Consider the following 15,852-nt stretch of genomic DNA (forward strand, 5'->3'; position numbering starts at 1 on the left):
ATAAAATAGTAGCCAGGTGAATTAAATAAACGCTTGGTATAGTTACATAGTCTCCCTTTTGGGGGATATATTCATTCTCACAGTTAAACTCAGATTACAAAGAAATCTATACTTTTCCCCAAACTAGGCCTACTCACTTCTCCCTACTTCTCGCTCCATTATAAAGAAATCCAGCCTACACTCACAAAGTCACAAGGCAGCTTTTGTTCTGTTTTTATTTCAGAGCTGCCGTGCTGGACAGCTTCAGTTGTCAACTTGACACACCTGGGACAAGGGAACTTCAATTGGAGAATTTCCTCTGTAGGAATGGCATGTGGGCATTTTTCTTTTCCTTTCTTTCTTTCTTTCTTTCTTTCTTTCTTTCTTTCTTTCTTTCTTTCTTTCTTTCTTTCTTTCTTTCTTTCTTTCTTTCTTTCTTTCTTTCTTTCTTTCTTTCTTTCTTTCTTTCTTTCTTTCTTTCTTTCTTTCTTTCTTTCTTTCTTTCTTTCTTTCTTTCTTTCTTTCTTTCTTTCTTTCTTTCTTTCTTTCTTTCTTTCTTTCTTTCTTTCTTTCTTTCTTTCTTTCTTTCTTTCTTTCTTTCTTTCTTTCTTTCTTTCTTTCTTTCTTTCTTTCTTTCTTTCTTTTAATCTTTTTGAGACAGGATTTCCCTGTAACCCTAGCTGGCCTGGAACTTGCTATGTAGACCAGACTGGCCTCCAACTCACAGAGATCCACCTGTACTGAGATTAAAGGCGTGCGCCACCACGCCTGGCACCATATGGGCATGTTCTTGATGTTCTTGATTCTTGAGTGATGTGGGAGGGTCAGGCCACTGTGGGTGGTGCCATCCTTGGGCAGGTGACCAGGGGTTGTATAAGAAAGCAGGCTAAGCATGGGCCAGAGGAGAAAGCCAGTAAGCAGCATTCCTCCATGGTCTGTGATTCAGCTCCTGCCTCCAGGTTCCTGCTCTACTATGATCAGATATGTAAGCCAAATAAGCCATTTCCCAAGTTGGTTTTGATTGGTGTTTTAATGCAGCAACAGAAAGCTAGCTTGCAGTATTGTGGATCAAATCTCAGTGCCTCCTACATGTTCCCTGATTCATTTTTGAGACATAGCCTCATTATGTAACCCTGGATGACCTAGAACTCACTATAAAGACCAGGTGGATATTTTTTACATTTAGTGTGTGTATGTATGTGTGTGTGTGTGTGTGTGTAGATCAAAGGACAACTTGCTGAAATCAGAGATCTCTCCTTCTACTATATGGGTCCTGGAGCTCCAACTGAGGTCATCAGGCTTGGTGGCAAGGGCCTTTACCCACTGAGCCATCTCACCAGCTCCAGCCAGGTAGGCCTTGAACTTGTGGTGATCTCAACTTTATTCCCTGAGTGCTGGAATTACAGACCTCACCATACTGAGCTACTTCATTTTCATAAATAATTTCACATATTTCTGGAACAGAGTTTGATAATGTGATACACACATAGGAAGTACTAGGATCCAGTCAAGGTGATGGCATTTCTGCCCCCTCCAACATGCACTTTTGTGCTTTGTGCTAGCAGATTTTGAGCCTCTCTCTTCTAGATCTTTATAAAATATAAATTGTGGGGCTGGAGCGATGGCTCAGCACTGGTTGTTCTTGCGGAAGACCCAGGTTCGAATCCCAGCACCCATATGGCAGCTAACAACTGTCTGTAACTCCAGTCCCAGGGGATCTGACAGCCCCTTCTGACCTCCGTGGGCATTGCAGGACATGGGTGCACTTACCTACATGCAGGCAATACACACACATACACATAAAATTTTAAAAATAAATAAATAAAATATAAATTGTGATGAACTATTTGCTGTAGAATTTGAAAACTTACTTTGCCTATGTGACTGTATTTTGCTATTCACTCTCTAACCTCCCTCTATGAACCTTTCCCTGCTAATAGACTCCAGTGATCACTGTTCTCTTTACTTTTGTGCGATCAACTTTTTTGTTTAGCTGATTCTTTTAAAAAGTACAAATGCAGCTATTGCCTGTACAAAACAGCAATGAAATGGAAGCGCTGCAGTCAGCTGAAGCAAGAAAGAACTGACTGCATCAAGGAGAGCCCAGCGAGACCTTGGGACTGGAGCAGATGCTGTCTGCTGTGGGAGTCCCTGCTCTGTTATCTGGGGAGCTGTGCCCAACATGAGCATCTGAGATGGATGCTGTCCACAGACAGAAGCTTGATCACACGCCAGCTTTGTTCTGACCTGGGATGGGATGCAGCCTCTTGATGACCCATCATATTGGAAAGGAATCACCCACAGTGTAATGCCATATATGAGTGTAATGCTAAGTTTTCATATGTGCCTTTTCAGCAAACATATCCAGGAACGTAAGTGTGTATGAACACACACGTCATCATTATATCTACAGATATACACACACATTCTTATGTATGTACATGCAGATGTAACTGTATACACTTATACAATCATTAGAAATACAATTGGCCTGAAAGTCAGCTGACTTTTCTTCAGAAAGACTATTTTTGTCCTAGAATTATTTTTCTTTTGGGATGAAGAATGTTAAAATCATGTTGTATTAGCTGGGTGTGGTGGTGTACACCTTTAATCCCAGCACTTGGGAGGCAGAGGCTTGTGGATCTCTGTGAGTTCGAGGCCAGCCTGGTCTACATAGCAAGTTCCAGGTCAGCTGGGGCTACAGGGAGATGCTGTCTCAAAAGACAAAAAAAAAAAAAAAAAATCATGTTGTACTGATGACATTATTATTGAATTTGTGGGATTTTATTTTCCCTTTTTGCAAAATAAACATTGAACAAGTTTTTAAAAAACAGCAATAAAGACAGGTTACTGGACACCTTGGGCATTAGACCCATGAGTGCTCTTGGAACTGCCTCTGGCTAGGCTGTTAGAAACTCTTACCTTGGTAAATGCTTTGGCCACACAGCATGTGGCCTCTGAAGTGATATTCTTAGGAACAAGCATTGTCTTCTTGGACCTTGCAGGTGTGGGGTACGCCCTGGAGAAGCAGCAGCCCATACACTGATAGATGGGGGCTCCCAGCTTGGAGAAGTATTTGTTTTCCTTCAGTTTACATTCTGGGCAACCTAACCAACAAAAGAAATATGGAAAAAATTACCCAGAAAAGATTAGAAAACAAACTAACTCTTTCCTTGTTATGCTATGGCAAATATTTTTGTACTTGCAATCAAAGGGAAATAACAATTTTTGGTTATATATTAATCTTCATGTATAACATCTATTTGTTATAATCTTCATGTATAACATCTATTGATTATAGTTATGCTAATGGGTAAATAAGTTTTTCATGCTGCATGGGAAATCTGTTATAGTTTCTCATTCTTCAAGCAGAGTATGCATCCAAATGCTCACAGTATGCATAGAGAGAACATAAAAAGTTCACGGATGAAAATTCCACATTCATTTGAGAAAAGAATTTTTCCAGAGGCAAAATATTTTCCACATGAAAAATCTGTTATCGTTTTTCCTATTCAAACTCCAAATATTGACAAAGAAAAATATACATGAGAATTAAGAAATCTAGTGAGTGTAGATAGCCTGATTACACATGAGCCATCTGCACTTAGAAAGTGGGGTTCAGATATTACTATTTAGCAAGAGAAAAACCATAAACCATAACTAGTTCACAATTTCAAAGCTGGTGGAATCATATCAGCTACTGTATGAGATTTTCCAAACAAGATACAAAACAAATTTAATGTACAGAATGATTTTTGTTTTTCTCACTTGTTACCTGATATGAAAACTCATTGGTAAAAGCAAAGTTAAAATCCTCTCGTATCTTTGTTCTAAAAGAAATGTGGAAAACAAACTGAACTGAGGAAGGAGCATTGTCCTTGTGAAACTCAGATCTGGTATACTAAGGAATGTAGTTTAGATGAAAGTGTGCAGGTTGTTATTGAAATGGATGTGTAAAATATTATTTTTACTGTATATTTTTGAACCTAATTTAATTTTATATTAATAATCCACAAGTGCCTAGGTGTGTACCCAATAGTGAAGATTTATCACCTTTGAAAGGAGGTAGAAATGTAATGAATGGAGTTATTGATGTATATTTAGAACTATCGGTTCTTATTACTACAAGCCCAAGTTGGTTATCTACCTTGCATCATAAACTCTCCATCAGGAAGGGAGTGGAGGATATGCAGGAATACAGCCAAGGTGGCCAGAACAGCAGCCGCGTATTTCCTGTAGTACTCCATAGCTTTCCTGTAAAACAGACAAAAGAATACATACTAACAGTCTGATCCTGGCTTGCCTGTCATAATAACAACCAACAGTTTTAGTGTGATTGTTCCTTTCCTTTTTATTTTACTTTATGATTCTGGACATTGAACCCATGGGAAAGCACTAATTCCCTTTAGGAAAGAGGTAGGGCGTTGAGTCTCCCATTTCCCACATAAGCAAGCAGAATATACTGACAAATTCATTCATTTTCTCTACCTCTCCCTCTCTCCCTTCCTCTCTCTTTGCCTGGCCTTGAATTCACAGCAATCCTTCAGCCTACCCAATGTACTTAATAGAGTAGTTGGTATGGTGGATATACAAACTAAAACAGGAATTACCAGAACATCTAAAGTTTTGAAATGCCAAATGCTGGCATGGATATAAGAAATAGGATGACAGACATTGCTGGTGGGAATGTTAAATGGTACGGTTCTCTGGAAAATAGCATAGCAGGTTTTCTTGTTGTTTGGTTGAGAGGTACTGGGGGGGACAGTGATTGCTTTTGTTTCTTAGTCAGGGTCTCATGTAGCCCATGCTAACTTAAAACTCACTAAGTAGCTAAGGATGGCCTTGAACTCCTGAAATTCCTACCTCATCTCTCAAATGCTGGGATTACGGGTGTGTGCAAACTCTCAAGAGCTTTACATGTCATTATTTCTACCTGATATGCATTTCTATATAGTTAGTTAACTAGAAGTAACCACTCCTGTAAGTCAGTAATTCTTAAAGCATGAACTGGAGACCCCAGACACCTTCAGTGGGTCTATGAGGTCAAAAACCTTCCCTGGTGCACTCACCCCAGCAAGAGGAAGAGAGGGGCCCTCTTCTGAGGAGTCCCTGCCCTACCTCAGCCTCCCACACTCTGAGCACCTCCCTTCACAGTTTCCATCCCAGATCCCCAGAAGAAGGAGAGGAGCTTGGGGAGCTCAGGGAACTCTATTCTCTTGAACACCATCAATAAAATTCATTGTACCTACCCCCAAATTTCTAAAATGTTATTTGTCTTTTTCTTAGGGGCTCCATGATGTGATCATGCAACAGACTGAATAAAGAAACTCATCAAATCCGGCTGGGTCTGACTAGACAGGACACTGAAGAGATTCAAAAAACATCAAACAGTGCCACTCTTCTTTCAATATTTTCTATTTGAGAGATTGCCATCTGTTGCCATGGATGGTGGCACACAACTGTAATCCCAGTACTTAGGAGGCTAAGCAGGAGTGTTATCACAAGTTCTAAGCCAGCCTGGGCTAAAAATCACAACCTGTGTCAACAACAAAAGTAGAGCAATAAAAAAATAAAACAGTAAGTCATATGGTAACTTTTCTATTTTAGGGCTTTTCGGTGGTTGTTTTTTGGTTTTGAGATATGATCTTGCTATGTGGTCTGGTACTTGATACACTCAAGATGGCCTCAGATTTTCAGCAGTCATCATGTCTCGGCCTCTCAGATGCTGAGACTGCAAGCTTGAACTACCATAGTCAGCTTATTGCTGCTTTTTAAATGAATAACTATTTGAAACTTAAAAAAAAAAAAAAAGTACACAGTATGAGCCAGATCCCAGTACTTAGGAAGTAAAGGCAGGAGGATAGTACTTTAAAGCCATCCTTGGCTACATGGTGAGTTCAAGGTTAGGGATACGCGAGACCCTATCTCAAATCAACAACAACAAAAAATTTATAAACTATGCTAGTGCTCAGACCAAGGATTGTGCATGAGCCCCAAAACTTCATAATTATGTCAGCGATGCCGCCCTACCAACTGCTGCCTTTCCTAAGTGCTCTGAAGAAGTGAAACACCCACCCCGACCCCCTTTCCTCCTTCCCTCCAATCACTCAAGGTTATAAAGTAAAAATTACAAAAATAAGAAAAAGACACCAACTGGGTATCACCAGATGGTACCAGACGTAAACATCGTTTGAGGTCAAGTTAACCACACCATTCATGTAAACATTTTTATGTTTTCCTTTCTTTAAAAAGTCTCTTTTCATCCTTCTCCCAAAGATAGAATCAACCAATCATACGCTGTTTGGCAGCTAGCTGCCGCTGCTTGTTAGTTTTTGCTATAAAATAGCACGTAGGACTCCAACTCAGCGCCCAGGTTTCTTTTGGAGATAACTCCGCCTAGGTCGCGGTCAGTTAATAAAGCTGTTTTCTTGTGAACTCAAAGGTCTTGTTTTCTTGGTTCCTTGGCCAAATGCCACAACAAGGGTACGGAAGGCAGGCTAGAGCCGGCAGAGTGCTGCACTAAAGGATCTTTCTCTCTCCCAGGAGCCAGGACAGCCCTAGAGTCTCTGCCTGCAGCCAGATGATGCAGGAGGGCACTGCTCCGCAGAAAATCCCATCCAGAAGCTCTTCCATTTGACGAGGAGCAGGGCACAGCCAGCCTCCTGAGTAGCTGGAATTACAGATTTGTGTCACTAGACCCTCGGTATTTCTGGCCTTTGGATGTTTTTCTGAGAGAGAAACTTATATTAATATTGTTTTATTCCTAATAATGCTGATTTTAAAAGCCCAGATATTTTTAAGCAATAGACATTAGAAATTCCCCTATGAAACAATGCTTTTTGGTTCATAGAATTTGCCCTATCAGAATTTCTCATTTTTTTACAGTATGGATTTAATGTGCAGGCAATTTTTTGTGTTGATGTCCTAGAAATAGCAGAAGGTAATGAAAAATACCAAAAATTTCAATTGCATAATTGTGAAAACATTGTAAAGTATTTTAAAACTAACAACCTGGATAAAAAACTGAGATCCTGTCTTAAACTAAAACTAAAGAGGGCTATAGATACAGCTCAATGGTACAGCACTTGCAGTCTGCATGAGACTCAGCACACAGACACACACACACTTGCACACACACACACGGTCATAAAAATTTCTATATGGATACTATTGTAGTAATAAAAGAATATCTTAATATTTATTACATTTCTGCATTACATTTTCTCATGTTCATCTGAGCTGTTAGCATGTGGTCCTTTGAATCAACAGGTATGATTCTCATGCACTCACTAAGGAGTGCTAGAGGTATTAATCAATGGTAAAGCATTTGAAGGCAAGGCATGCGGATTGAGGATGTGGCTGCCTTGGAGAGGGCTTGCCTGGTATAAAAATCCTCTGTGTGCCAGGGGGTGAGATGCACTAAGAGACAGGGATGCACTTCACGTAGTGTGTGTACCCCAATACTCACAAGACCCAGAGTTTAATCCCCAGAATCAGGAGTACCATAAATTGTAAAAATACATGTAGTTTGCCTAAAGTCTTTCACTAACAGGAGGATGCTGCTTTTGGATTATTCAGTCACCTACCTGGAAATGGGAGGCAGACAGGAGAGCCTCAGGAAGATCAGGGGCCAGCTAGCCTGGCATACACAGCAGTGAACAAGAGACCCTGTCTCAAGTAAGGCAAATGGCAAGGACTCATTCCTGTGGGTGTTCTCTGACCTCCACAAGCACACTGTGGCATAGTTGTGCCCCCAATAAATAAATAAATAAATACTAAGATGAAATTGAAATGAAATATATAACCTTTAATAAATAGTGATTATTTTTTACTTAAAAAAAATAACTTAGGGACAGCCAGCTCAGTGAGTAAAGGAGTGAGATCCATCCCCAGAACCCATGTAAAGGTAAAAGGGGAGAACCAACCCTACAAAATTGTCCTCTGGCTCCAAATGAGCACTGTGGCATGCACAAATATGCCCAAACACACACATCATACACACATGCACAAACATGAACACATATACACACACTAATAATAGTAAATAAAACTTTAAAAATTAAAAAAATAGCTGGGCGTGGTGGCGCACCCCTGTGGTCCCAGCACTTGGGAGGCAGAGGCAGGTGGATCTCAGTGAGTTTGAGGCCAGCCTGGTCTACATAGTGAGTTCCAGAACAGTGGGGCTACAGGGAGACCCTGTCTCAAAAAGACCAAAAAAAAAAAAAAAATCAAGACTAGCAAATTATTAAAATGCAATTTGGATGACCAATATTTTGAATAACTGAATTGGTATTACTTAATATCAAGTAATTTTGCCATCTGTAATATCAGCACTCAGGAGACTGAGGCAAGAACTCATGGACAGTCTGAGCTATAGAATGAGACCCTGTCTCAAAAAAAATGAAATAAAGTAATTTTTAAAATATTTACGTTTATCGCTGGCTCTAAAGTAATAGTTTGTTTTGTCTTGATTTTTGGTTTTGAGACGGTCTCCTTAGGTAGCCGGGGCTGGCCTGGCCTGGCCTTCCAGCTTTTGCTGGATATGATCCATCATGTCCAGCTCTATATTAATAATTTTTTATATTTTATGTGCATGTGAGCATGTGCCTGCTTATCTATATGTGTACCACTTGTGTGTAGGTATCCATGGAGGCCAGAAGATACTGGATCCCATGATTAGTTACAGGTGGTTATAAACCACCAGATATAGGTGTTGAGAACCAAACCTAGGTCCTCTACAAGAACAGCAAATGCTCTAAACCACTAAGCCATCTTCTAGCCCTTCAAGCAATTATTTGAGAGACATCTTCAGAAACTTAAAAAGGTTCCTCTTCTATAATTCCAGCACTTGGGAGGTGAACCTTGGTTAAGTAGCAAGTTCTAGGACAGCCTGAACTGCAATGTCTCTCTGTTTCAAAATTCCTCTTCTAATGAAAAATATCTTATTTGCTGATCATTGTGGTGCATGCCTTTAGTCCCAGCACTCAGGAGGCAGAGGCAGGTGAGATAGATCTCTGTGACATCGAGGCCAGCCTGGTCTACAAAGTGCCAGGCCAGCTGGGGCTACAGGGAGACCCTGTCTCAAACAGGAGAAAGAAAGAAAGAAAGAAAGAAAGAAAGAAAGAAAGAAAGAAAGAAAGAGAGAGAGAGAGAGAGAGAGAGAGGGAGGGAGGGAGGGAGGGAGGGAAGGAAGGAAGGAAGGAAGGAGAGAGAAAAGCAAAGAGAGAAAAAAAATCCCATTGAAATGCAAAGGAGCTTCCGCATGCCCAAATGATCCTTACTGTGTATCCAGCTGTCACTCTTCATGAATGCCCAGACTCTATTTCTCAACACTGAGAAGGAGGAAAAAATGTGCTCATTCTATTTTCTATTTTTAATTTTCCCGGCCAGTCACCATTTCAACTCTGCTAATGTAAATGCAACTACAATCATCCCTCAGCATCTATATAGGGTTAGTTCCAAATGCACAGGTCACTTAGATAAAATGACATATTTGCATATTACCTACACACATCCTCCTGTGTACTTTAAATTATACTAGATTAATAATAGTAGAATGCTATGTAAATATTTGTTATACTGTGTTGCTCAGGGCATAAGTGTAAGAAAAAGTCTGAACGCATAATTTTTAAAAATGTCTTTGATTTGAGGTTGATTGAATCCAAGAATGTGGAGACTTTACATAAGATTCCAACCATAAGGGTAGCTCAAAAAGTTTCTATAAACCATTAAAACTGCATAGTCAGACTTGCCATTGAAACGTTGTCCGAAATAGCTGGGAAATACTGCCAACTATTATTTTTATAACATTTCATGAAGAAGAACATGGAAACAATGTTCAAGTTCCAGTGATATTAATAATGTCTTAGAGCATTTATTTAAAATATATTGAAACGTATGGTCATTCCACCAAGCAAGTGAACTGCGTAACCATGAATCAGCTTGGAAATTCAGTTATACACCATCTAAAAACTGAAAAAATATAAGTCATCTAAAAAATGAAAGAACATAAGCCACTTCTATAATGTCTACTTGCCCTCTCTCTGCCTAAAACCACGCCAAAGAATGCTGTCAAAGGACATACTAGGATTCTTGCAGAGACTTTTTAGATACTGACAGGCACACCAGCATCACAGCAGGAGACACTTGGCTTCTGGCTCTTTCTGGAAAATATCCTTTCCTATGATCACATACCACAATTTTAAAGACCTCTCTCTATTTCCAATCATGAGTGTGGAAAAGAAAATACCTAATTCTCTTCTTACTACGTTTTATGCAGAAATATACCTCCTGGATTATCAAATAATTTACTCTTTAGTTAAAATCCCCCCAATTAGTTCAATATTACCTTCCTCTGGGTGTCTTGAGAGAGATATTCAGGGCAGTTGACTGTGGATCTGAAGAGAAATTTTAACTTCGTCTTCTGATTTCTCAGTAACTGCAGTTAATAAAAATCTCTCACTGTCTTTTATACCAGCAGAGTGAAAGAAAATACACGTTCCCACCTGCATGTAAGTCCAGGGATCAACAGGAAATTCCACCCAATGATTGGATGGTACTTGGTATAATTACCATGACATCAATTTGATCTTATCTTGTTTCAATCCTCAGATCATATTTGTTTTTATCCATTTTCAGGCAGTGGTAACCTCAAGGTCAGTTTCTGAAAAGAGAGCATATGGTCATTTTCTACGTAATTTTACTAAGACTTACTACACAAAACATCCTGAAAGTTGACACTTTTTTATAAACAAGACTCTACGAGTAGCACATTTAATTAGCTAAGTACCTGATGTTTTCTTAAAACAAGAGAAAAGCATTTCCCAGATTACATTATTCCAATATGAAACAGAAAAAGCAAAACAGTTATTTCAAATTTAAAATTAATGTGCATCTGGATTTAATAAATATGTGTGGAAAAGATGATCCTGAGAAGTACTGAATAGTACTCAATAAATGTCGAGAGAGAGAGAGAAAGAGGGAGAGAGAGAGATCTACAAGGTCACATATAGCAACTGAAGACTTCTTTTCAAAATCTTTTGTCTCAGTGATTAAGGGCACTGGCTGCTCTGCAGAGGACCAGGGTTTAGTTCCCAGCACCCACAGGGCGGCTAATCATCTGTTACTCCAGTTCCAAGGGATCTGATCCTTTCTTCTTGTCTCCATGGGCACTGTATAACATAGGTACACTTACATGCAGGCAAAAAACTCATACACATTTTTTTTAAAAGTAAATAAATCAAACAATTAAAAATAAATAAAATTTTTTAAAATCTTGTGAAAAATTCATTGTGATTTTTTTCTCTTTAAAACAACAACAATGGCCGGGCATGGTGGCGCATGCCTTTAATCCCAACACTCAGGAGGCAGAGGCAGGTGGATCTCTGTGAGTTCAAGGCCAGCCTGGTCTACATAGTGAGTTCCAGGACAGCTGGGGCTACAGGGACACCCTGTCTCAAAAAAAAAAAAAACTCTAACTAAATGAATAAATGTTCTACTTTCTTTGATTCTATTGCTGGGGTAAAACACTGATAAAAAAACGAGTTGAAGAGGAAGGGATTTACTCTGCTGACACCTCCAGGTCACAGTGTACCTTCAAAGTAAGTCAGGGCAGTAACTCAAGGCAGGAACCATGGAGGAACACTGCGTATTGGCTTGATTCTTTGGTTCATGCTTCACTATCTTTCTTATACATCCCAAAACGACCTAGGACCTTTACCTGAAAAAGAAATCCTTACTCTCACAATTATTTCCCAAAAGAGACAACACTTATTGAACTTTGATTAAATACAGAAATGATTCCTGCTAACTAGATATACCAGATTTTCATTGTCCACTCATTTGTTGATGGAAACTAGGTTGGTTCCATTTCTTTACTACAGTGAGTACAGCAGCAATAAGTATGTCCAACAATTAGTTATTGTCTAAAGTTGGACTGTATTTTATAAGATAAACAGACTTTCGGGACAAGGGGTGTGAGATTATGGATTGAAAATGATGTCTTTGAGTGGCAAAGACTGGAATTGTGATGGTAATTGATTGTCTGTTTGACAGAACCAGGAATCACATGGGAGATGGGCCTCTGCATGCCTGTAAAGGGTTGTCTTGATTACATTAATTAAATGCAGAAATGAGGAAGACTGACTCACTGTAAGTGGTGCCATTCCCTAGGCAAAGAGTCCTGGACAGTACAAGGTTATGATTGGAGAAACTGAATTGAGCACTGCATGCATTCGTTTGTCCCTTCTGACTGCAAGTGTAATGTAACCGGCTGCTCCAAATTCCCAACGCTTTGACTTCCCTGCAATGATGGACTGTAATCTGGAGCTATAACAAACCGTTTCTCCATTAAGTTACTTTTTTTTTCTGAGTACTTTATCACAACAATAAGAAAAGAACTAAGACATATTACTTTATTTTTAAACAGTATTTTATTATTTTATTTTATATGTATGAGTGTATTGTCTGCATGTATGTAAGTATACCCATGTCATGCAATGCCTGCAGAAGTCAGAAGAGGATGTTGGACTCCCTGGAATTGGAGTCACAGATGGTTGTCACCATATGGGTGCTGGGAATTGAACCCGGGTCCTCTATAAGGGCAACTAGTGCTCTTAACTGCTGAGCCATCTCTCCAGCCCCTGAAATTTACTTTCTAAGCCAACCAAAACATTGCAGACTGTTTTTCCCTCCCATTAAAAGTTAACCTAGAGGCAGAAGGTGGCTAAACATATATAGAAAGGCACCTATCATCAAACCTGATCACCAGAATTCAATCATCAGGACTCACATGGTAGGAGAGAACTAGCTTCCACAGGAGTTCCTTGACTACATAGCAGGTTCAAAACCAGTTTGGACTACATGAGAAAAAAAAAAAGCCTAGAAATTGAAAAATGAGTAGGGATATAGCTCGGTGATATGAGGTTTGCCTAGCATGCACTAGGCTCTAAGCTCAATCCCAGAACCACAAATAAGAAAGTTAAATTTGTGAAATGAATAAATTTATAGATGAGAAATGTATCTTATTTTTATTTATTTTTCAGTGGGACTGAATATTACATAAAATATAGGTCACTTCTTGTGGTGGTTTGAATGAGAATGTCCACCATAAGCTCCAAGCATTTGAACGCTTGGTCCACATTTGTTGATGCTATTTAGGAAGGGTCATGGACCCTCTAGGAGGTATGTTTGTGCTGGAGCAAGCAAATCACTGGGGAGTGGGCTTTGAGAGTTTATAGCCATGACCAATTCCAGGCTATCATCCGTTGCTTCCTGTGCCTGCTTGAAGATGTGAATGCTCAGCTTTCTGCTCTGGCTGCCTCCCGCTAGGCCTCTGCTCTATGATGGATTCTGATCCCTCTGGAAATGTAAGCCAAATAAATTCTTCCTTCTATAAGTTGCCTTGTTCATGGTGTTTTATCACAGCAATGCAAAAATAACTAATAAACTTGTTGATTTTTTCCCCCCAGTGAGATACCTGTTCGAAAATCTTCCTTCCACCAGGCATAATGAAAACATCTGTAATTACAGCATCCAGGAGACAGAGGAAGAACTGTCACAAGTTTGTGGCCAGCCCGGTCTTCATAGTGAGTTCGAGGCCAACCAAATCTATCCAGCTTGATCCTGTCTCAAAAATCAAAACAAGAAAAAAAAATTTTTCCTCAAATTTTTAGTTTTGTCTTTAATTTTAGCTCTACGTTTGGTGGCTGTTGTTGCTGTACTATCTTTTTAATGAGAAAAAGGTCTCATAAGCCTCTAGTCTCTCCTTAAACCCGATTCTCTTGCTTGGGTTATCAGCATGTGCCTCCAACTCTGGCTCCACTTTTGACTTTTTAATATTACTTTTACTTACTATAAATTTGATGTAATCAAATAGGTAAGTTTTCTGTTACTTTAGACTTGAAGTTTTATGTAATGCACAAAGATATTAAAAAGATTAAAAAGAAGTACCCATTGGGGGTGTCTTTTTTGAGACAGGGTCTCCCTGAAACCCCAGCTGGCCTAGAACTCACTATGTAGACCTGGTTGGCCTTGAACTCACAGAGATCTGCCTGCCTCTGCTTCCTTAGTGAGTACCCATTGCTTCAATCCTAGACACTATATAGCTTTATTTATTTTAGGCTTGGACCTTATTTACATATTTATTTTGGGATAATTTTGTGGAAAAAACTCTTGCCATATGAAATGCCTTCAATAAGACCCTGGATCAACTCAGATGTCTGTCGGTCTGTCAGAGCATTATTACCTTTCCAATTATAACAAATCTGTCCTTTGATGTTACAAACCCACACTAGCTTTACTTAATCTTTTCTTCTTTTTTTAAGACAGAGTCTCATGTAACCTAGGTTGGTCTCAAACTATGTGGCCAAGGATGACCTTGAAATTCTGATCTTCCTGCCTCTACCTTCTGAGCGTTGGATTACAGGCACGAGCCACCATGTCTTGGTTTAGGTGGTGCTAGGCATCAAGCCCTGGTCTTCCTGCATGCCAGGCAAGCATGCTACCAACTGAGCTGCCTCCTCATCCCTTTTCTTGCTCTTAGTTGGCATGGAGATTACTCAGAAGTATGTTATACAATGTTAGTTCCCATAGATTTTACTGTACAAAGCACCTTTATTTTGTGGGTTATAATGATAGTTGTCAATGTTATTTTTCGGGGAACTAATGTTCACACTTTTTCAATTGAATTTTTTAACTTATTTTGTGCATGTGTATACAAGGACAAGTGTATAACTTGAAGTCAGTTCTCCCTCCATCATATGGGTCCTGGAGATCAAACTCAGGTAATCATAATCACGTTGGGCTTTTTTTTTTGTTTTTTTTTTGGCGGGGGTGGAGGTGAGTGGTGGAGAGACAGGGTCCTGATATGTTAACTCTCTGTGTAGACAAGTCTGGCCTCAAAGTTTCAGTGATCCTCCTGCTTCTGCCTCTGAAGTGTTGGGATTACAGGGACATACTACCGAAGTAAGTTAAACTCTGTCTTCCTGGTATTCAGATAAATTAGCCAGAAGGGTGGGATTTTTTTTTTTCCAACTTCAAGGAATTGAACCATTGAACTACTTTGCTAGCCTGACCTATACCCCAGTCCATATGTAGATGTCTAATGTCTGATGGGTGTGTAGAATGGAATCAAACAGTTTGGCATCTCTGATCTTGTACTTTGACTGTCCCTGTTGCTGCCTTAACCTTTAGGTCAGACTCTACCCAACTTTGCATGCAGACTTGCTGATCACTTGAGAAATGTTTTGTCTGGAACTATAATACGTGACTAACCTGATCTAGACGTGTCTGGCTTCTCTCTGTGCTTCAAAGCTACACATACTTACCAGCTCCAGCTACTATGTATTTTTAAACAACGACAAAAAAGGGGGGGGGAGCGGTAATACCCAAGTTGCTGGACGATCCCCAGTTATTCCCAGAAAACACGTGAGTAGTCTTTCTTAGCTTTTCTTTCTCCCACATTATTCCTAGCTGAGATCTGTAACTCCTTAATACTTCTCAAGTCGAGAAGCTGATTTGCTAGCAGAGTTCCTTCTTCTCCATTTGGGGGGGGCACTGAATAAGGCTTTTCTTTCTCCTCAACACTCATTTTTCTAACATTACTTTATCTATGGGATGAACCTCCAGACCTGGGTCCAGTAATATGAAGAGTGGAGTAGAAATGCAGCTTCCTTCTAAATCCAAATGGCAACCCATTTGTAACTATAACATGCTTAGGATGATAAATTCTTTTTCTTTCTTTAGTAATTTAGAATGATAATCCATTCCCAAATATCTTATAATCTGTTTTAGAGTGAACGGGAGATGCATATTAATAAAAATGTTCAATGTATGACACTAAATGTTGAATTAAGATGATTATTAGAGTTAATT

At 39.5% G+C, this 15,852-nt stretch overlaps 1 protein-coding gene across 1 annotated transcript in view; it reads right to left on the minus strand.

The window, feature by feature from the left end:
* Positions 1–10,401, minus strand: part of Cga (glycoprotein hormones, alpha polypeptide) — a 10,804-nt gene extending 403 nt beyond the window's left edge. The window contains exons 1-3 of the mRNA XM_008827553.2: positions 10,328–10,401; positions 4,127–4,233; positions 2,902–3,086 (exon numbers count right to left, since the gene is read on the minus strand). Coding sequence (XP_008825775.1) covers positions 2,902–3,086; positions 4,127–4,226 — 285 coding nt within the window. The 5' untranslated portion in view covers positions 4,227–4,233; positions 10,328–10,401. The remainder of the gene's footprint in view (positions 1–2,901; positions 3,087–4,126; positions 4,234–10,327) is intronic.
* Positions 10,402–15,852: the final 5,451 nt, after the last annotated feature.

The sequence above is a fragment of the Nannospalax galili genome, unplaced genomic scaffold (assembly GCF_000622305.1).
Source record: "Nannospalax galili isolate Female #2095 unplaced genomic scaffold, S.galili_v1.0 scaffold132, whole genome shotgun sequence".
Taxonomy (NCBI): Eukaryota; Metazoa; Chordata; class Mammalia; order Rodentia; family Spalacidae; genus Nannospalax; species Nannospalax galili.